Source organism: Hoplias malabaricus, chromosome 10, assembly GCF_029633855.1.
Source record: "Hoplias malabaricus isolate fHopMal1 chromosome 10, fHopMal1.hap1, whole genome shotgun sequence".
In the NCBI taxonomy this organism is placed as follows: Eukaryota; Metazoa; Chordata; class Actinopteri; order Characiformes; family Erythrinidae; genus Hoplias; species Hoplias malabaricus.
The window spans coordinates 16,641,130-16,663,506 of record NC_089809.1 but is presented as its reverse complement, the minus strand read 5'-3'; the positions used below and the strand labels follow the sequence as shown (position 1 = coordinate 16,663,506).

General features: G+C 37.2%; 1 protein-coding gene across 5 annotated transcripts in view; it reads right to left on the bottom strand.

Annotated features, from left to right (window-relative positions):
• sugct (succinyl-CoA:glutarate-CoA transferase) overlaps positions 1-22,377 on the bottom strand; it is a 104,635-nt gene that overhangs the window by 50,037 nt on the left and 32,221 nt on the right. For 4 of the 5 annotated variants that reach the window (XM_066683953.1, XM_066683955.1, XM_066683956.1 and 1 more), the window contains exons 10-12: positions 17,486-17,557; positions 17,242-17,339; positions 15,165-15,267 (exon numbers count right to left, since the gene is read on the bottom strand). In XM_066683953.1, the coding sequence (XP_066540050.1) occupies positions 15,165-15,267; positions 17,242-17,339; positions 17,486-17,557 (273 nt within the window). Of the gene's footprint in view, positions 1-14,094; positions 14,164-15,164; positions 15,268-17,241; positions 17,340-17,485; positions 17,558-22,377 lie in introns of those variants that run through there. The other variant, XM_066683957.1, reaches the window with a different exon arrangement.

Sequence of the window (22,377 nt, the reverse complement as noted above, 5' to 3'; positions counted from 1 at the left end):
TGGTGAATAATGCAAATAAGACTTGTAAACAGACAAATTTAAGGTGGAAAGAATTGTTTGAATATGCCATAAAAACCTCTAGGCTAATTGTTTTTATTCCATGTCACATACAGTATAGGGCTAAACCTTACACACACTTCTACATACCACATGTTTAGACACTAAAAGCATTTTACATTCTGTGGAACATTAGGGAGTTGCACCTACCACCACCCACACACAGCATTCACCTGGATGATTCTACACCAGCCTCTTCGCACACCACACATTACCAGTCTACCACAAGGCATCAAAACCCCAGCCACTCAGTCACACTTATATTTGTGGACAAATTTGCATAGCCAGCTGACTATAAAACGTGTGTTTTGAAACACACATTAAAAATCTAATTAAATAAATAAAAGAATGTTCTCTTTGTAACAAAATACGTAGTTGGTCAGTGTATTTCAAATATACTCTAAATATATTCAAGAGTTCTTTATATAAATAAAAGGTTGCATCTAGAATCATGTGTTCAACATAGAACAAATATTGTGAATGGTATAATGCATGATTGAAATAATTGATGAAATGTCAAATTGATGGACAATGCTTTATATGCTTCTATATAGAAACTAAGTAAAAAATGGCTGTATATAGCATCAAAAAGTGGTCCTCGGTTGTTATGATTAGTGATATCCTTAAAAAAAAACAAAACAAAAAAAAACTGTATAACCATCATCTGTCACAGTACCCACTTCTAAGAGAGTGTGACAGATCATGAGAGAGAATGTGTATGAAGAGAAAGAAAAAGAGGACTATTTGAAAGAAATTAAACAAACAGAGAGAAAATGTAAAAAAGGGGGAGAGACTGGCTGCTGAAGTCTTCCACCTGTAGCTCATCATGAAGCAGCCACACACAGCTGTGTTAGTCAGAATCATTAAAATAAAGGCCTTCATCTATTATGCAAAGGCTGTGGGGATTGGGTAAAGAAGGTTGTGAAGCAAAGGCTTGATGAAACACAACAGACGAGACAAAAACCCTCAAAATCATTAGAAAGAGAACGATTATGTCCAAAGGTCTTGTGGTTGGAGAAGACACCGCGCTGAGGGCCTAGCACATGCTGGACACGCACTGACATTTACAGCACTATGAAGACACACAAAGTCTACTTCCAGAGCACAGTTTCACTGTTTCCTCCACCCTCTTTTCCTCCTCACGGGATGTGGGGAATGTTTGAGGGCCACTTGGACATATAAATGTCCTCCCACAAGGAGGAGGGGGGGGCATAAATTATTCCATATCACAGTCGTCAGTATCTATCAGAGGCTGCTTTTAACTCTCAGTCTAAACTCCGGCGTGTCCTTTATCGGAGGGTGGGGGGGGCAGGCCTGGGAAAAGAAGCCATTGAGAGCCAACTGTGTGCTGATGGCTGACCTTCAGTGACCCATTAACTGCTGCACTGGTGTCTGTTGGCACTTTAGAGTCATCATGTGACATCACATAAAATGAATAAAAAAAATTTCAGCAGAGAATGGGGGACACAGCTCCTGTTGTGGGGGGCGCACCCCCTGCACAATGTAGTGTTTTTCTTCCATCCATTCTGACTCAAGCTTTACATATTCTGAAAGACTTCAGTAATTCAATTAAATATTACAGATAAATAAATATTATAAATCTAATTTTATGGTAGTGTGCTTCCAGACTTCATTCTTGATATTTGTTTTAAACTAATCAAATATTTCATTATTTTTTTAAGCTCAAATATTGTAGCCTAAACTTCAAAAGCCTTCAAATGCATTTAAACAATATGTATCACTTTCCATCTGACAATGGAGCTCGAAGTACAAAGATGCCTAAGAAATCACACTGAGCATTTTCTTTCTTTATTCACAATAATTTAAAGCAGTTGTAGTCCAAATTACTAGAAAATAAGAAAATGCTCAGTGTAAAATGTGCTACAGTATTAGTAGAACATGAAGGCATAACAAATCTGATGGACCATCTTAAAAGGAACACTAGGTTGTATTTTTTTTTTTAATTCTTCCACTGACATAAAATAGGGAGAATTGAGTCTCTATCATTGCAACTCTGGGCTCAGTACTGCAGAAACTACACTACTGCTTTTGGAGAAGGGTAGGAAACCACTCCTCCTTAGTGCCCCTCCCACTTAATTTCAGGACAGTGCCGTAAAAGTTAATTGCACTCTGCATATGGGGGAGCCCATTATCATATCGTACCTACTGTTTATTTAAACTCTGAAATATAAGGCTATCGGGGGAAAAATAAATACCATGTGTAAAAACTTTTGGCACATGGTTTGTACACTCAATATAAACTTAAACACTGAAGAAATTGTATTACAAACTATATATACTTAGTCTATATTATTTTCTTTTAAAAAGCATGTATGATTAATGAGAACATGCATGTAGTCCTTGTTCGGAAATGCAAACAAACATTTTAAGCTTAAATATTTAGATTAAAAAACAAACAAACAAACACAATAATTTTTAACACAGCAGGCCTCAACAACCAAAACCTCATACATCACTTTTACACCATCTGATTACATCCAGCAGCTGCTCAAGTTAATTGAGTATGACCAGCTGGGCGGGCCCTGCAGTACTGTTCACAAGAGAAGTCACCCCTTCACAATTTTCCTATTCATGTTTTTTTTTTTCATTCCCTCATCCTCTCCAGGAAGCACTGAAGAGCACCTTCCCCTGACAGCCAGAGCAAAAGGCCCCATGTGCCTGCTGTCACGCAGTCGGCAGGGTGACTCACCAGACAAACACATGGATGGAGAAAAGAGCATCGTAGGGAAAATAAATGGGATTAAAATGTTGGAGAGTCGTGTGAGGCCTGGCGCATTGTTTCAAACTGATTAATGCTGTCAAAGTACAGTCATTTTATATAATGCAATATTACAAGTGATACGGTAGGAAGTCCCAAACATATGACTTATACAGCACATCTAAATGTCCCTTAAAGACACAGAAAAACCAAATATCAAATTCAGCAACCTGAACCAAATTATTACATATATATAAAATAATAATAATAATATTTAAAATATATAATTAAACAGATCTTGCAAAAATTACTTAAGCAGGTTCACCCACACTTTTCAGTTCTAATCCAAAGTGTTAAGTGTTTAGAAAGTCTATCTATTAGGCTGTTCACAGAAAGTAACTCAATACAACAATATCACAATCAGGTGGATTTTGGATACAGTCCTTGGGAAAAATGGTTACTTGGGAATTCCACTTTAATTCACACCAGATTCTCCTCTAATACTCATGTAGCCTCTGCAAAACATCCCTTCACTTTATGCTTGTATCACGTTCTCTGAAGCATACCGCTTAGTCCAAGAACAACTACAATGTTTGAAAACTAACACCTAGAGGAGAAAAGTCATTGAGGTTATTTAATCTGAAATGTATCCTCTGTAAATCTCTCGCTCCACAACGGCCTTTTTCTTCTATTATCATTTAGCTACAGTTTATTTTGATGGTGTAATGAGAAATATGATGGGTATTAGGAACGTCAGCTGAACACAGAGCACATTTTTTGTTCTGGACTGATGAAAAAACCTGATGTACATCCGTGAAAGCATTTATCAATGCCGAAGATCGATTTGTCAGCCTTTTCTCCTCTAAATCTCTCTCCTACAATCCCACCTATAACTTTCTGTTATTGTTGATGACACCGATTGAAAAGCCTGATGGCCCATTAAGGTCCCTCACAGCTTTCAGCTATTAATACCCTATTGAGAAAACTGAAACTTATTTTCTGATTTCTGAGAAAAGTGAACTTTCTCTGTTTAGTCAGAATAACCATGGCCCTGAATAAGTATGAGTGCGTGAGAACAGAGGGAAAATGTGCCTTGTTGTCCTGGACACAACAATCCAAAGTAGGATGAAAGTCAAATCAAGCTGTTTAAAACACATTTTCACAGGAGCTCAAGACCACAGAAATATTCTGTACATGATGCCTTTGGCTAAAGAATAAAACAGCACCTGGCTCTCACAATACATCTCCACAAGACACATCTTCACTTATTGACATAACACTTAAGGGAGGTTCAAAGGAAAAGAAAATGCAAAATTGATACAATATTCTCTGAATATGCTACTTGTTGTAGTTGACTCATGGAGAGTAATACAGCATAAAATGAACATCAAATATACAATATTAATCAAGAAACCACTACTACTAATAATTAGTAAATTCAACATAACAGGTGAATATTACAACTGAGAAATAATTCCATTATTACTTCTATTATCATAATTATTATTACTTTATATACACTGAACCATCAATGGATTAGGATAACCTACCTTGCGTCCATACTCATTGTCCCTATTATCGGGTCCACTTACCATACAGGAGAACTTCGTGTTTCTACAATTACAGTCCAAAATTTTAATCCACCTGTTTCTCTGCATACTTTATTCTCATTGCACCCTGATCGGGCCCATAAAATACCCCAACAGAGCAGGTATGATTTGGTTAACAGATCATTCTCAGTGCTAAAGTGACACTGACATGGTGGTGGTGGTGGTAGTCTGTGTTGTGCTGTATGAGTGGATTAGACACAGCAGTGATATTTCTGCACAGTTTGTGTTGGTCTTCCTCTAGTCCTTCATCAGATGAAAACATGATGCCACCCACAGGATGCTGTTAGCTGGATATTTATGGTCGGTGGGCTATTCACAGTCCAGCAGAGAGACCAAGGGGTTTAAAAACTCTAGAACCCATACCAGCACAACATCCACATTAGTGTCACTGTAGTGCTGAGAATGACCCAACAGCCAAATAATACCTGCTCTGTGGTGGCCCTGGCTATTGAAGATCAGGAAAAAAAAGGTTGCAGAGAGACAAGTGGACTACAGTCTGTAATTGTAGAATTACAAAGTGCGCTTATATGGTCAGTATAGCTGATAAAAAGGGCAATGAATGTAGATACATGGTAGGGGTTCCTAATCCAGTGATAGTTCAATGTATTATTATTGAAAATAAACAACACAAACCTATAAATAGTAAAAAATGGACAAACAATATATATAATGCTATACAATCGCTGACTGGAGATAGATGAAGCCATCAATGGGGTCAAAGCCAGGCCTGAACTAACTGAAATAAAAGAACATCGAAACTTATTCAGCAGTGCCTGCAACATCTGTTTAAACTCGGCTGCTTGGCTGTTGGCTCATTTGGGTGCATTTGAAGGTCCGCGGGGCTCGGAAACATCTCTTTGCTTGTAAACGGTTGGTGGAAATGTCGTGAGACACCACCAAGGTCAGTAATTATCTGTTATTGTGTGCAGCTGCATGTGTCCAAAGGCTCCTCTCAAGCTGGCTAAAGACAAGCGTAAGAAGAAAATCCTACAGGCTTTAGACTTCGGCAATCATTCAAATTCTGCAATATTCTCACCTTCGAAATTATGTGTATTGACAAATAGCAATCTCAAGGATACTCATATCAGTTTGTTGCATGCTGTTCCAAGGAAAGTGTAAAATGGGTACTGAGTAAAGGTAACGTTACAAATCCATTCCTCAGCAATAAATATTTTCCTAAATTATTGTGGAGGAAAAAAATAGTTTAATCTCACATTTAAAGAAAAACAAAATCCTTGTGCTCAGGTTTCCTCAAATAGTCAAAAGAGTCTGTGTTTGATTGACTGTGTGAAACTGCCAAATGGTGCAAGTGTGTATGTGAATTTGTTAACATGTGACGCCCTGTGTTGGACTGGCACCCTATCCGAGGTGTGTTCCTGCCTTGCGCCCAATGACTCTGGATTATCTCAGAGCCCACTTTTAACCTGATCAGGATGAAATGGTTACAGAAAATGAATAAATGATTGCGGGCCAAATAACATGAGAGCTAGGTTTATTTTAAACTTCTTCAATATTACTCTGGATTTAAAATAGATACAAGATAATTCAGGTGTGAAGTTATTTTTTCATGCCCATTCCTTGATTTATAAAGTGTAATGAAATTTTAGCCTCTGTCGAACTTATGCCAGTGAAATAGGAAGTCATGAAATACAACTTAAAAACTCTGGATGTGAACAAAATGGCTCTGCAATCACTCATTAGTATTGTGATATACAAGGAGCACTTAGAAACACAATTAACACTAATCCCACATTAGTATTTTTATATATAAGCACTGGTTAGAATCACAGGTACGCAGCAGTGGTTTGGTAAATGGGAAACAAACTAAGTGTGTTCAGACTTGTCAGTTTTTGTTTGATTCAAACGAACCCTTGAGCAACTGCTCCGTTAGTGCAGTTCAAGTTTGAACGGTCCCTTACGAACTCTGGTGCATACCAGACAAACAAAATTTGGTGCGGTTTGTTTCAAGCATGAATGCTACAAGAACCAAAGGCATTGAAATGAAAAAAAACAGGATATGATGTCCCAACATGTAAAAATATTTCAGTTTTTTGTACAGGCAGAGAAGGGATTTCTGGTGCGTTTTATCCGTTTTACCACCCCTTAAATTTGATTCCATTTGGTAAAACCAAAATCAGAGGTCTGGTAAAACACACAATCCCAGCCCAGCGGACAACCCAGACAACTGGTTCACAAAAAATAAATAAATAAAAATAATAAAATAAATAAAAATAAATACATACGTGCATCATATGTCCCTTTTTATATTTATTTTGGTTAGATTGTAAAAGTGTCAATGTGAACTCAAACCAAACCTGGACTACAATGTATCATTTTCCTATTTGGTCTGTACCAAGGGACCAAACTACAGGTTTACTACTACCAAGTGGCTCGCTCCAAACTGGTTCAGACTCAGAGCTTCATTGCATTTCAGGCTGAGCCATGGCAAAGAAAGAATATCTGGACAGTGAGGAGAATTCCGGCTCCATTATTGGGTAATACTGACTTATTTTTGCGTTGTTTCAGATGTATTATTTAAGATGGAACTGACTCTGCCCACTTACTTCTCATGAAGTGTAACACATAACCAAAGGGCTACAAAAATAAACAGCTTGAATTACAAGTGAGCTTCTCCAGTAATTAAATAGTGAATAAAAACCTACAGACAAGTTAATCATCAAACACTCAGAAGGTACAGTTGGCTTCTTATGCAAATATACTGGTCCACCTAAAAAGATGCAGAGCTTCTGAATGAAAACAAACCTGAGGTCTTTTGTTTTGCAGTGAGAACAGCAGTTCTCCAGAATCAGCTATGTTCACTTTAATAGTGCTCTAAAACATAAACAGATTTGTTATTCCTAAATATACTGGTATAGTTTGCTTTATTACTATTCCATCTTTTGAGGCTCAGAAGAGTACGAATTGAGAGTCTTGATTTTTCTTGAGTTTTTTCTTCCCCTCTGCTGCTCCCTTCCTTTGTTTGCTCCTTAGACTAGATCCAAATTTCTGGAAAATTGCTTTGGGACAAAAAACAAAATCAAGATTTCCATCCACAAAAAATGTTTATATGTATTTTGGCTCACAAGACATATAATATTAATATATATTATATATTAATATCATTATCATTCTATATTAAATGAAACTCTAAAAACTTGAAAACTCACAAAAAAGTCACTAGTGTGGCTTGATGATGCTACTAGGGTAAACAGACATTTTCATTGCTTTAATTTGAAGATTATAAAAAGGTACAAGAATGTACAAATATGTATATTTCCCCATATAACTATTTATTTTTATGGATTTTTAGTTTACTGCATCATTGGAACACAGCAGCTGTTCATACTGTGAATTCATGATGACTGGACCAATAGACATGTTACAAAATCTCTTGAAACTAAATATTTTTACATTGATTTCCATTGAAATGTTTTTTATTCTGTAAAGAAACATGTTTGTCCTTGGAAAGCGTCTATTTGCTGGCCTTCAAGTGCAAACACACACACACACGCATCAAAAATCAAAAATTAATTCCAGAGAATTTCTAGAGAATGTACTGGAGTGGTTGTTCACACATTCAGTGCTACATTCACCAAATTTTGGTCATTTCCTTCAAAATGACACAGGATTTGACACAGTTCTGGTTTGCATTTGTGGTTTAAATAGTCTGAGAGACCAAGGAGTACCAGTTTCAATTAAACTGATTCCTAAACGCCATTTTAAATGGATATAAATTAATTACTTTTTTTTTTTTAATTAACTTACTTAATTTGAACCAAGACAGCAGCAAGGCATATCTCAAAGCAAGCTCATACCAGTCACTGAAGAGATGGGGGGATTAAATGTGTCATTTTTGCAGAGCTGTTTTATAATTAATTTTTTGTAGGGTTAAGCAATTAGGAGCAAATATGTTTAACAATGACAGTTACTATAATTTTGTTTTTTTTCTATAACTAGTGAATGTTATGACTAGTTATGAAAGGGGGGGATGTATCAGAAAATTTTTGGGAACCACTGCTCTAATCAGTTTGTCCTGCATACCATGCTACACACACTTGTTTCATCTCCTTTTCAGAAAACAAGGAAATACTATCATATTAACTAACATATGTTTTTTTTGTGCATTTTCTCTTTGTGAAAATATTTTGGCCCTCAACACCACCATACATGCAGGGTAATGAGTTTTCTCTTGTATTAATGGAGCATATGGAAGTGTAGTTGTCACACTTTTGGCCCTTTTCTTGTTTTTCTGTCATGTTCCATGTTACCCTTGTCTGCTAGGAGCACATGGCTCTGGTTTTGTTTTGTTCCAGTCTCATCCCTAGCCCCGCTTTCATCCTGCCTTGCCATCAGTATTTCCACCTGTGTATCCTTTGTATTCCTGCCCCCTCGTTTCCCTTCTCAGGAGTTCCTTGTCTCCTGTGTATATTGCCCCTTTGTTTCAGTGCTACCTTGTCTTTTCTTGTGTGTAACTCAGGGTTTCAGTGTCTTAGTGTTTTACATTTGTCTACACCAGTTCACGGTTGTTTTCAGTTTGTTTCTGTGTAGTCCAGTTCGTGTTTGTTTTCTCTGTTTGTTGTTTGCTTTGGTTTGGTAATAAAAGTGATTCTTTGCGTGTATGTCCGCCTCCGTCCTCCCTCCATCCCTGACAGTAGTTTAAATGCAGAATTATTATTTTGCAAAATTTCAGTCTTTATTTGGAAAGGTCTTATACTTTGAGAGTTAAGGGTGTTCCCTTAAAAAGATCCAAACTGGGGCCTCTGATTTTTATAAATAGTCTTGATTATAATATGCCAAATGCTTATTTGAAATGTTGAATAAAAAATCATTTATGAACTCAGGGAAAATTACCCCAAACCTTCCGTCACCACATCTGGTAAAGAAATTTGAGATTAAAACCCTGAGATTTTATTTTAAAATTAAAACTTTTCTATGTTTTCAAGCTAAATGAGACTTGTTTCTGCTTTTCTTGTTTCATTTTATAGGCACTGATTATAGAGATGTAGGTTTATGTACGCTGCTCTATGTTTACACTGAGTAGATATTTTATCATAGTGCCGTACTGGCTAATCAAGTGACTACAAATTGTTGATTGTTTACTCACCAGTTTTCTCTATGAAAAACTACTTTGTTTTTATTAACCATACATACACTGATTCAATCTTTCTTATCATAATTCATAAACCTATATTGGTTTATTACATTCATATGTTAATTGTATACATCAAAAGCTGACAATTTATGGTTTGTGCTCTCTAATAATGTATCCCCACTGTACACACAAAAAGAGGAATGCAAGCTTTTAGTTATGTTGCACCACCAGACTGGTATTAGCTACAAAGAATTTAGAAATTGAAAGAACTTGAATCAATGAGTAGATTTAAAATTAGTATTTACACAACAGAAGTGAATAAAAACGGTTTGTAAATAATTTAAATAAAAATGATTACATCAAATTATTGGGGATAGTTATTTAAATATTTATTTGTAATTAATTTGTGGGAATATATGTATATGTATCCGCGACCCTGAAATGGAAAAACGGAAAAGACGATGATGATGAATATGTATGTATGTATCCATCTTGGCCTGGACTCTCTTGTAAATTAGATTTTTAAATATCAGTGCTATAAGTTATAATATAATTTAATATATGTAATATTTAATAATAATAATTTAAATGAACAGATGGACACCTGGCTACTAAAAATCTAATTAAAATGTTACATTTAATTTCATTAAGTGAGCAGAAAAAATCCCTTTGCAGGGATCTCTTTTAAACTGCAATAAAAGTTATCATCTACTGGAAGCTCAATAAAGGAATATGTGTTTTCATTTTTTTTTCCATGAGAATACCTAGTCATTCATTTATTTCACATCTGCTAGCTATTTCTATCAGGTCCCACATCTGTGCAACATCCAATATTAATATTAATATTTCTGAGAGCCGGATACAGGTGTACTGCTTGGCACAGAGATGGTCGATAACCTGCTCATTTGTGGTTTTATAAAGTCAAGACACTGATCGACGATCCAGAAGCCCGGAAACGCCAACTGCAGCACAAGACCAAAACATGACCTCGCTGTCACCACTATGATTTATGGAGATGAAGTATGAGCAATGTGATACATTGCACATGCCAAACACAAAAGAAAATGTAAGTGCAAAATAAATGAGCATTATTAAAAATCATTCTTAGGAGAAGTTTTACCAAAGAAATATTATGGTTTATACATAAATTCAAACAGGAATCCTCTGAAGTGTGTAAAAACTAGATGACAGACTTCTACAAAGACAGAAGCAAATTAATAACAATAAACTTATTAGTTCAGCAACTTAGTTCGACTGAGCAACAGATCAGTCTGAATATATTTCACACTTCCAACAGTTTTTTAAAGAGAAGTTCAAAAAGCCAATCATGAAATTCCTTATATTTAACAATTCATTCTTGATCCTCAAAGCCACTATGAGAATATTATGGTGGTAATAAATTCTGCTAACTTTAAAAAGATGGCATCTTAAATACAAAAAATAACTAAATATTAAGATGAAGCAAATAAAAAAGAAGAAAACGTATTATTCTCACAAGCACATGTCATGTCATGTCTGGAATATACTATTTGGGTACAAATTGTTTTCAAAGTTTTACAGTTCTCCTAGACATTGTGTCAGACACGTGAGAAATTGGCAAGTGTAATAAGTCTACTTTTAGGACTAAATTGTCTCCATGTCAAGGGGCAAGCTCTCTGGGGTGGAACTGCCCCAACCAGCAATAGCAAGCAATGGTGCTCAGAAGAGGGACAGAATTCCAACTTAACACAGAGCACTGGTGCCTAAGGCTCACTGATGTGTGAGGGTGACAGAGACTCAACATAAAGGCAGAAGCGGTAAAAATAAAAAGTAAAAGTACTTTCCATCATTTCATTCCACTTACCTGGTTTCTTTAAACCTCTGAGGAGTCAGGGCAATTGAACCTAAATTCTGGTGATGGAATTACCTTTTCTGGACATGAATTAACCACCCCTGTACAACTACCTTAGTCTACTTTGATATGTACAGCCACTTAAATAAAACTGTTCGCAGGACATTTCTATATGCTACAAGTAGAACATCGGAAAATTTTCCCAAAATATGCATAAGCAGGAGATACACATAGCCTAAATCCATGTATGAGGGTAAATGTAAGGTAATCATTTTTAATTATTTAATTACTATTCCATATTTGATTCACCATTTACAGTTTTAGAATCATTGTCTAATGTAGCAGAATAAAACAGATTTACCATGAAAGATACATGAAAGAAATGAACAAAGTGTGGGACTGAGCATGCACAGAGCCACTTAGTAGGAAAAATCGATAGGTAGCACAAGTTATCAGGACAGTGGCACAAGTAACAGTGTAGCAGAAGACAGTCCAGTGTGCTCATGCTGACCCCTGTTGAATTCACCTACGCTGGACTTTGAAACGTCAGAAAAAGTTGGACTGGTTGCATTTTCTTTATCATCACATGATAAGCCGGGTACATTTTTCTTCACATCTATCACTTATAAAGAGATTTACCTGCACTGAACAATCACTGGATTAGGAAAAATGTATAAGTGTCTATACACTTAATATCCACTTTAACAACTCCACTGCCCATACATGAGCTCTTTGTAGTTCTACAATTACAGACAATAGTCCAAGACCATCACAAAGTAGATATGATTTGGGTATTTCATTCTCAGCATTCCAGTGACATCTTGTAGATGTAATGTCAGAGACAGTAGCTCATGTTTTGCTGCACAGTTTGTGTTAATCGTCCTTCATCGGATGGTGTGGGCTGGATATTTTTTGGTTGGTGGTTTATTTTAAGAAAGCATGCAGATAAAGAGGTGGACTAGTGTCTGTAATTGTACAACTACAATTTGTCCAGCTCCACTGACCATACAGGAGCAATGTGTGTAGATACAAGGTTGCTGTCCCTAACCCAGTGATCATTCTGTGTTAATAGCAATTGTGTGCACATCGGAATGAAAATGTCTTAAAAAACATTTGGGAATTCAACATCCTTGGATCTAAAGAAGCCTGATGTGACAGGAAAAAAAATTCTTAAATAACACAAGTTCATGGAAGATACTTGATCACGTCTGACTTCACAGGGAGAAGATGCACAAGAGAAAGGAAGCACCTTGAAGATTAGGCTGTCTAACAAGCTGAATTATAGTACAGATTTCAAAAGGCTGAGGTTACCAAACATCCAGTTTTAAGAGGATGTATCCAGAAAACATGGCCACAGTCCAAGATTTATTAAGTGAGTTCACATTTCAAGTCAGTGTATGGGGAAAGACAAGAATCTATTATGATAATCTAGTGGTCCAGTTAATCAAGCCAGATAAATAAGCTGTGTTCTAGGACAACATGACCTGAACCTTCACTTCTGTCCTCAACAGAATTGTCTGCTTTCCTCGTTTTTCCTCATCTTGACCTTCTCCTCTTATGCTCCACCGTCTTTCCAGCTCACTCTCTACTTCACCTCTTAACCTCCACCCCTCTCACTCACACTCTCCATCTGGTTTTCTGTCTGCCACTGGTGTGGTCTTTCTTCTGGACTGTCGCCTCAGCTTGTTCTTCAAATCCGCTGGCTAATTTCCTCCTTTCCTCTACAGCTAGTGCTGATTTCTCCACAGAGCCAGGCATATTTTCACTTTCCTTCCCTGAGTTGGAGAGGAGACTGCATCAGACTCCTACAGACATCATCACCAGATGTAGACGTTACTGGAAGGTGCCAAAATTCCACAGGGCGTTTCTTGTTATACATCACTCTGTACAGATAAATATTGTCTTACATGGCACAATGTGAACAAGTCAGTAAGGTACACAGGCGGTGTCATAAAAGCCAAGAACAAAAACACAAACAAACAGCTCTTATTTTAACAAATTTTCTCAATGAGACTTCATGCCAGTTTTTATGTTCTAGTTGCACAGTCATTGCTAAGTCTGCTTATAATTGGACTATTCTTTGTATCTAGCATACTCACAAATACAGTGTGAGTAGACGCATTATGAGATTTTTTTATTATTATTTTAAATGGGAACCCTCAATGTAGTGCTAACAGATCAGGAAAAAAGTTACAGTATAACAATAATTCTATAATTTAAAAAAATGGAAAACATCATAATTTATGAATATACACATACCCCAATCTGCCACATAATTATGACCACCTCCTTGTTTCTATACTCACTGTCCATTCTCTCAGCTCCACTAACCATACAGGAGCACTTTGTAGTTCTACAATTACAAACTGTAGTCCATCTGTTGCTCAGCATATATTGTTTACTGCCTTTCACCCTGTTCTTCAATGGTCAAGACCCCCACAGCCCCAACAGAGCAGGTATTATTTGGTTGGTGGATAATTCTCAGCACTGTAGTGATACTCACATGGTGGTGCTGTGTTGGTACAAGTGGATCTGACACAGCAATGCTGCTGAAGTATTATTTATGAAGTGGACCATTTTAAAATAAGGAAAAATGTTAATTGATCTACCACTTTGCTACTTATATATTTATATACCTATATATATTTTCATTTCAATACTGATAGAATAGAATCGGAAATTTTTTTCAATTTCAATGTGCAAAATCAGTAACAGGAAAACAATGTTTGCTAAAAACTATATCATTTGGGATCTAGTTTTCAGAAATTCTGTGCATTTGCATCTTACTGTTCTCCTGTCTGGGTTGCCATCAGCTGCATTCACACAAATAGCACAGGTTATGGCCTTATGCAGCCTAAATGAAAGAAGTGCCAACAGAAGAACGTTTCTAATTAGCTCCAACAGACACACAGAAAACACATTGAAGACAACCCCCCACAATGTCTGTTCATTTTAGAATTTAGCTATAGTCAACATGAGAGTGTACACAGCATTTGTATAGATACAAGCAAATTTGCTTTTCTTACCTTCATATGCTTTGAATTAAACCACCAATGTGTGTAATGAACCCCTGCATCTTCTCTTAATGTTAGCAGGTTCACATTCCAGCGGTGCCCAATTACAGCCCCTTGGGCCAGGCATGTCCAATAGCATTTCATTGACTTGATTATATTAGCAACTAATGTGGAAGAAAATGAGACACCTGACTCCCTCTTAACTCTGCTTCTTTGACCACTAAAATAATATAATAACAATAGGCAACAGACACTCTTCCACCAAGGTTCATGTCTGTACTGAGTTTAACAAAAAGACCATATATAGATAGTGGCTGTTGAAGTGAGAGGGAAATAAAAAAATACTTTCTGCGCAACAGTGTGTTCATATCTATTATATTATATATCTATATATATATATTCTATGAAATTTGTGAACTATTTCAAAAGGCATACATTTCTGTTCTATTCCTAAGAAGTAATCGCTTAACATTATTAGCTAATTGTTTTTGGCTGCAAAAACTGATAATATGCAAAAAACATAAATTACCTTTTGGTTTTCATATTGTGAAAAAGTGAGTAGAATGCCTGTACCTCATTTGTGCCTAACTAAATGAATGACTAATTATTTGACCAGTAACCCCAAATACCCATCTGCATCAAGGAGATATTAAACAAAAATACAATAAAGAAATCTTTAAATGAAAAATTCTGGCCCAAGACCATTGAATATTGTAAAATATTTCCTTACCAATTATGTTGTGATTATAATTATGGGTAGTGTGGTCTGTATAATTTGGATATGAATCATGTGTGAGTGTCACTCCCTTTGTAGTTTGGGTTTGATAGTGGGTTGACTGACCTGGGGGTCAGAGAACACCTGCTGGATGGTGTTGATGGGGCCGCAGGGGACTCCAGTGCCTTCAAACCGTCTGAGCCATTCAGTAGTGGACTCCTCTAAGAACCTGGGGGAAGAGACCACAGAGTGCACACTAATAACATGGCTTTTCAAAAGAACAAAGAGGGGGGAGAAAAAAAAAAAAAAAAGCACAGACACAACAACATGCCCCTAAAATGCAATGCATATGTGGCTCTGGCACATCCAGTACCTGCACCCTTCAGCCCTGGAGCACTGGCATCATACAGTCACCCAAACCACATGGCCAGATGCTTGTGCGCGTGCACACAAACACACACACACACACACACACACACACACACACACACACACACACAGTGACCTCGAATACTCAACTATCTTGGGATTCAATCTGAGGAGCCTGATTCGACAGTTATCCCACAGTCCAGTTGTTGCAAAATGTAATCAAGGATCATTCCATTCCAGTTAGGGAAACACTGTAAAGGGGATGTAGCATTCCAAATTTCTTAATCCAAGTTCATGACGCTCATTTATAAAAAGATAAAAACTGGTAGTTTTCCTTTAAAAATAATAAATTAATAAAATGGGAAAAGACCTCTTTCTTACATATACAACAATTTAAAATTTTTCATATCGGGTGGCACGGTGGCACAGCAGGTAGTGACACTGTTACACAGCTTCAGGGTCCTGGGGTTGTGGGTTTGAGCCCCACTCCTAGTGACTGTCTGTGAGGAGTTTGACGTGTTCTCCCCATGTATGTGTGGGTTTCCTCTGGGTGCTCCGGTTTCATCCCATTGTCCAAAAACACACATTGGTAGGGTAATTGGCAACTCAAAAATGTCCATAGGTGTGGGTGTGTGAGTGTGTGTCGCCCTGTGAAGGAGTGACGTCTGCTCCAGGGTGTGTTGCTGCCTTGTGCCCAGTGATTCCAGGTTTATATATATAAAAACAGTTTTGTGTTCTATTCATACTGCCACACCAATAACACCAGCGGGTCACATACAATGAAAAAGATAATATTTGGGCCACTTTTATGTCACTTGTCTGCTATAAAAAATATTGAAGCCAATCTTGCAAAAGGTAAAATTAATTAATGAGTATTGAGTAATGATCCATTAACTATAGACAAGACCTGACGAATTTGAGTTGACTATGGAAATTCTTTGTTGGAGACACCCCTAACACATACTGTTATACGTGTTATTATTAAATAGCTAATAGCTAATAGCTAATAGTTAAAATAGCTGATTCTGAACTTAAGAAACCTTTAAGCTATACATGAATTTATAAGACAGTGGCAATTTTAGTTTAAAATGTGAGGAACACATTGTACACACGGGTATGTTTGATTTTAATAAACAGGCCAAATCAAACTTTATAAAGAAACTTAGTACATAACTAGGGTTGGGTAGTAAAATGCTAATAATGTATACAGCCATGTTTAAAAAATGTGGACATTGGGTGGTATTTCAAAATTATGACTTGTCAGATACTTCTATCTGTGACTAAACAATCATTCAACCATATCACTTCAACACAAGGGAGTTATAGAAGCAATAGAAGTACCACTTAAGAAATTGGTTTAAACTTTTCACTAATAATACAGTGAATACAATCTATCTGCAATAATTCTCATTATTCTATATTTCATTTTTGGCATTCCAAACCTGGTGTCTTGTTGCAAAGTTTGCCACCACTAATTTTTTTGTCAGCGTTCAGCCATGGGATACTAAGATTCTTACAAGAAGCCTGGGTGCTGGTTATTCAGAATGATGAGCTGACGCCTACACTCGATGACATGCCTGTGTCTGGAACTTCAGCCTACTTCCCCAGTTCTGACATTTTGACCTTAGAGGGGAAACACAGTTACAGCCTAATGAGGATCACTAGTGCTCAGAGAGGAGAGAAGGGGAACATCTGTTCACTTGCTGGCTTTTGCTATGTTCCTGGCCAGACATGGAGGAATGCTTGCATTCATCCGAATCCTCTGGGCAACTGCATGGTTGTCATATTTGCCTGTTTTGGTCAATAGATTGGGCCGGAGAGTGGGTCAGCTTACCTTTCAGACAGAAGCTGCAACAGCTCTTTGCGGTGCTGCACTCGTAAAGTGTTGGTTTTGTACTTTGGATTTTCTGCCAAGTCACTCATGCCCAGGACCTGAATGTAGACAGCGTAAAAGGAGGGTGATGTATTCAGAAATGTAAAAAAAAAAAAAAATGGAAAGCTGAAATAAGCAAAGGCCTTTTTAAACACAGGTATGTTATTAATCCTAAGATGTGAAAGATGAGAGGAAGCCTGCCTACTTTGCAAACTTTGAAATATTGTTGGTCATTTCCAGCAGCAACAACAAGGTAGCCATCTTTTGTTTTGAAGCCCTGTACCAACATATAAGAAAAACAGAAAATTATGAGAAGGGAATTATAAAAAAAAAAAAAGACCCGGTTCGTAAGTGGAAAAGTTTGTTTCTCAAGTCAATTTTCCCCATTTAAAATAATGGAAAAGCAATTAATGTGTTTCAGCCCAGCCCGAAAGTCACCCGTTTTGCACTGATATATGTTTACAAAACTCTCAAATTAGTAAAAAAAAATACAGTGGTAACAGTAATAAAAAAGAAATAATAAAGTTTTGAGAGGTTACATATCGCTACCTTGAAGGCGTGACGACTGGCTGGAGGAGTAACACAGGCACTAGCTGTATGACGGGAGGTGGGGGGTGGGTGGAATAACGGAGAGTAGGCGGGTGAATGTGGGGAGACGAAGAGTAGATACGGCTTAACTTAGCACAAATTTCGATGTCTGCTATTTACACTAATGCTAATTTGCTAATCTTAAAAGCTCACTCAAGTCTGGGCGCGCTGGGAAACTCTCCTATTGGGGTCAGTGGCCATTTCCAGCCGCCGGCTCGGGTTCGTTTCTAGAGTCATGGTTCATATCTTGGAAAGTTCATTAGTATAGGCGTTCGTTAGTAGAGGTTCCACTGTACTTTAATGTGCACAAAGGTATGTCATAATCACAATTCCTTGTGATTAATATATTGTCCCAAAATTGATTGCAATAAACTTATGTTACTTATATAAAAGTAGTATAATAGCACAATGAAGCAATTACACCCTTTTAAAGAGCAATGAACTTTGAGCAAAATTTTCTTTGATATTAATAATTTTCAGACATAGGTATTTGAAAATAATAAATGTTTAAATATATTGAATAACTAAAACATCAATAAAATAGAATTTTAAACAAATCACATAACAGTCAGAATAGAGAGAACAGAGAAAACCAAATAACAGAGGAAGTGGCATTTATTCTGATGTAAACAAATAAAAGGTCCTGAAAATGTACTGAGGTAATGCCCCCCTGTACTGTGTGATAAGTCAATAATATAATTATCATGAAAGGTCTATGTGCACACATTGCTGACAAAGGTCAGATATTACATATACACTGATCGAGTCCAATGTCACAATATCCATTACCAAGCACCAGACAGAGAAGCATAAAATGTTAAAAGCAGTGGAACAGCATTCTGGGGAGTAATGAAACTTAATCCAAAATCACTAGCATGAGTAAGAATGGCATTTCTAATGCAAATCCAATCATCCAACCTCAGGACCTGATCTCACTAAATGCAACTTCAAATCCTTATTAATACAAATGACTCCAGAAATAATGTTGGGTAGGTGGTTATTTGTTATACTTGTTTTGTTCTTTAAGTATCCTACATTTCACAACATTCCGTTATTTTGACAGGACTATTGAAAACAGATTCCTCACTCACTTGGTATACAGTTTTTCCACTGTAGGACCAGAGGCCCCTGGGCATAAATCCAACATTTGACGTCTGGATTCCTTTTTAACTGACAAATATAAAAATTTGTACTTGCTTCCAAACACAAACTGGCACTTGTTGGACTAGAACATATTAACTTAACAATCCACACTCAAAAAGCTGTTTCAGATAAAACTGATTTGCTCAAGTTTATCAAAAATTCCATTATTAAAAGCATACACAGTGACACTAAGTAGTATTTTTACCTAAATTCTCAACTTCAAAATCATTGTAGTACTTCACTGACCTGTAATAGGGAGAACAAAGTATCTGATGTTGATGATCCTAGCTAAGCACTGCAGAAATTGAACTATGTAACTTTTGAAGGAGGGTAGGTGACTACCACTTGCCGCCTAGTTTTTTTAATTAACTGTGGGAATATATTGCCCTGTTATAATAAAATACACGAAACCTGCTTAAAATTTTAACAAAATTGTTTCAGAAATTTTCAAAATAATATTTTTTTGTGGTCAGTTCCACCTCTGCAATCATCATCCCCAAGTACAATGACACTAAATCCCCCGCCCCAGTCAGCCATAACTGACTGAGATCATGAGCACAGACATACTCTCCTTCCTGGTTGTTTGTGCACATTTAAGATAATAAAAAAATGAATATGAGAAAGTTGAAGGAAAAAACCTGTTAAAAACAGACTAGCAGCATGTTAAAATGTTTTTCAACTAATATTACCACTCCCCTGATGACTCCCAACCAGTGTTGCTCTCATATATATCAGAAGCATATAAGCCTGTAGTGAGGGAGGTTTTCATCACAATTTTGGATTGTAATGTCTCCATACCATTTTCCCCATTTTAAATGTTTTTTTTTTTTTTTACAGGGATAGCTGAAATCTGTGGAGTGTAGTTTCTCTTTAACCCAAACCACTCCTCACCCAGTGCCTCCTGTGAGAAGCTTTATTGATGTGGTTAAAATCATAGATGATGTGCCTGAGCTTGCAGCCCATTGTCTGGCCTGGATTAGCAAGCAAAGATTTGGCATGAAAGAACAAACATAAAGAATGTAGATTTTGGAAAGATCTTTCTTTACTTTGATGAAATAAGGTTAATTAACTTTGCAAACCTTGCTAAAGTTTCACAATGTACAGTTCACTTCTCAGTTTAGTGTATACATGGGACCTGAACTGCAAACAGAGCCTGTTTTAAATTTAATTCATTTGATGTCAAACTGATGAACGCTATTAAACATGACCGCTCAAGCCACTTACAGCTGTTCAGCTCGCACATTCACATTGAAGTGATAAAGAGTGTTATTACTTCCAACAGTCTGTAATGGGTGGAATAATTAAAACCCTTGCCGGTTCATGGATTTTGAGATGCAAATTTATATTGAATCCCTCCAAAAAAGCACATGTTTAAATGAAAAATTAGTGTCTTCACCTCACATATCAATGATGATTGGGTACCCATGACCAATGTTTCCTACATAAATGAATACATTTAAAAAAGAAAAAACACCAATAAATAAATATAAAAAAATCACCTCTTTGTTGCTGAATTTTGGTCATATTTTCTATAATTAAAAGAAAATAAAGTCCTTCCCAAGGATAAAATGCCAATTCATACCACCCTCCTTAGATTCAATTTATAAATTTGTTTTTATATTTCATTGGGTAAATTAAGACATCAGTAACCATCTGCAGGCCATAGAGGCACATCTTTAAACAAAGCCTCCATTCATGGCTCTACCCTCACATAGAAAATGTCCTTTTCTGTGTCTGTGTGCATTTATGCTGGCGCCCCCACAGGCAGAACAAAAGGGTGAGTAGGGAAGAAAGTGCACACACCACAGTTAATGAGACAATGTTTTGACAAAATGTAGCCCATCAGATTAAATGATTTCAAACGAAGGAATCAAGCACGGGCCATGAGGCAACATGGCCAGGCACAGATGCCCAGGAGCAGCAGGGAGGGAAAGCCTTGTGTTCCGTAACACAATCACCTTTTGAACTCACTTACACACGCTTGGATCCTGGCACAGCGTGGATCCTGACTGACCTGCAGAGAAAGACTACGCCACAATCACCGTCATCCCACAACACCTTCAAACTCATGCAAAGTAGCCTGCAGCTGGGAGCAACAGAGCAGCATGGTTCCAACTGTCATTTCAAGCTGAGCACACTCACTCAACAATGCTGGTTACTGAGAGCAGCTGACATTATTTTAAGCATTTAGACCCATTTCGGTCCAGATATAAAAATAAATAAATAAATACATTTTTTAAAATCATCTTGTAATAAAATCACTTGCACAGCCATTTTGTTTGTACCTTTAAATAATTGTATACTCCAATTTTGCAAATTCTTTTTACCACTACCTTTTTCCTTTGACTTTGATCGTTCCCCTTCCTAAATGTGGACAAAACACATCTGCAGGAAAAAACTTAATGGCCATTTTTTTCGAAATGACATAACTAAGCTCTATGCATATATCATGTGGGCCCACCACCTGCGTGATCCAGAGTATGGGTGCAAAGCAATGTCCATCAACCACAGAGCAAGGGCCAAGGGGCCCCTGGCATCATGGAGCTTGGCAGTGAAAACTGGCTCTTGGCACATGGGCCATAACCTCACTGAGAGGGAAAGAGCTGGAGCTGATGCGGGGAGGTTGAGAGATTCAGACTAGATCTAGTTGGGCTCACCGCTACACAGTGTGGAATCTGGAAAAAAACTCCTTAATAAGGGTTGGTCTCTCTCCTACTCAGGAGTTGCACATGGTAAAAGGGACTGGAAAGTGTGGGGATACTCAAGTCCCTGGCTTATTGCTGTACAGTTGGAGTTTGTCCTGGTAAACGAGAGGGTTGCCCCAATGTGGCTTTGGCTCATAGAGAGGAAAACGTCGACTGTGGTGTGTGCAAATGCACACAACAGCGGCTCAAAGTATTCAGCAGTACTGGAGATAGTGAGTGGCCTGCTGGAAAGGATTCCATTCACTGACTCCATTGTTTTGCTAGAGGACTTCAGTGCTCACTTTGGCAATAACTGAGAAACCTGGAAAGGAGTGATTTGGTGGAATGGCCTACCGACATCAGTGTGATGTCATTGGGCTTCTGTGCTAGTCATGGTTAGGTGGTTTGGGCATCTGTTATGGATGCCTCCTACAGGACGTATAACTGGCACCAAAGACACGCTGAATCTCCCAGCTGCCTTGAAACACCTTGGGATCCGCCAGGATTACAAAAAATAAATAAATAAATAAAATAAAAAATGGTCTCAAATGTAAAGGGTAGGTCAGCAGTAATTAAGATGACTTTCAGCTATTGGTTTAAATTGCTTTCCATGTACCCAGTTTGTGCCTGAGGTTTAACCCTGAATCCATCCTTTTTTGTTTGGTTCTTGTGGTCTGGAGAA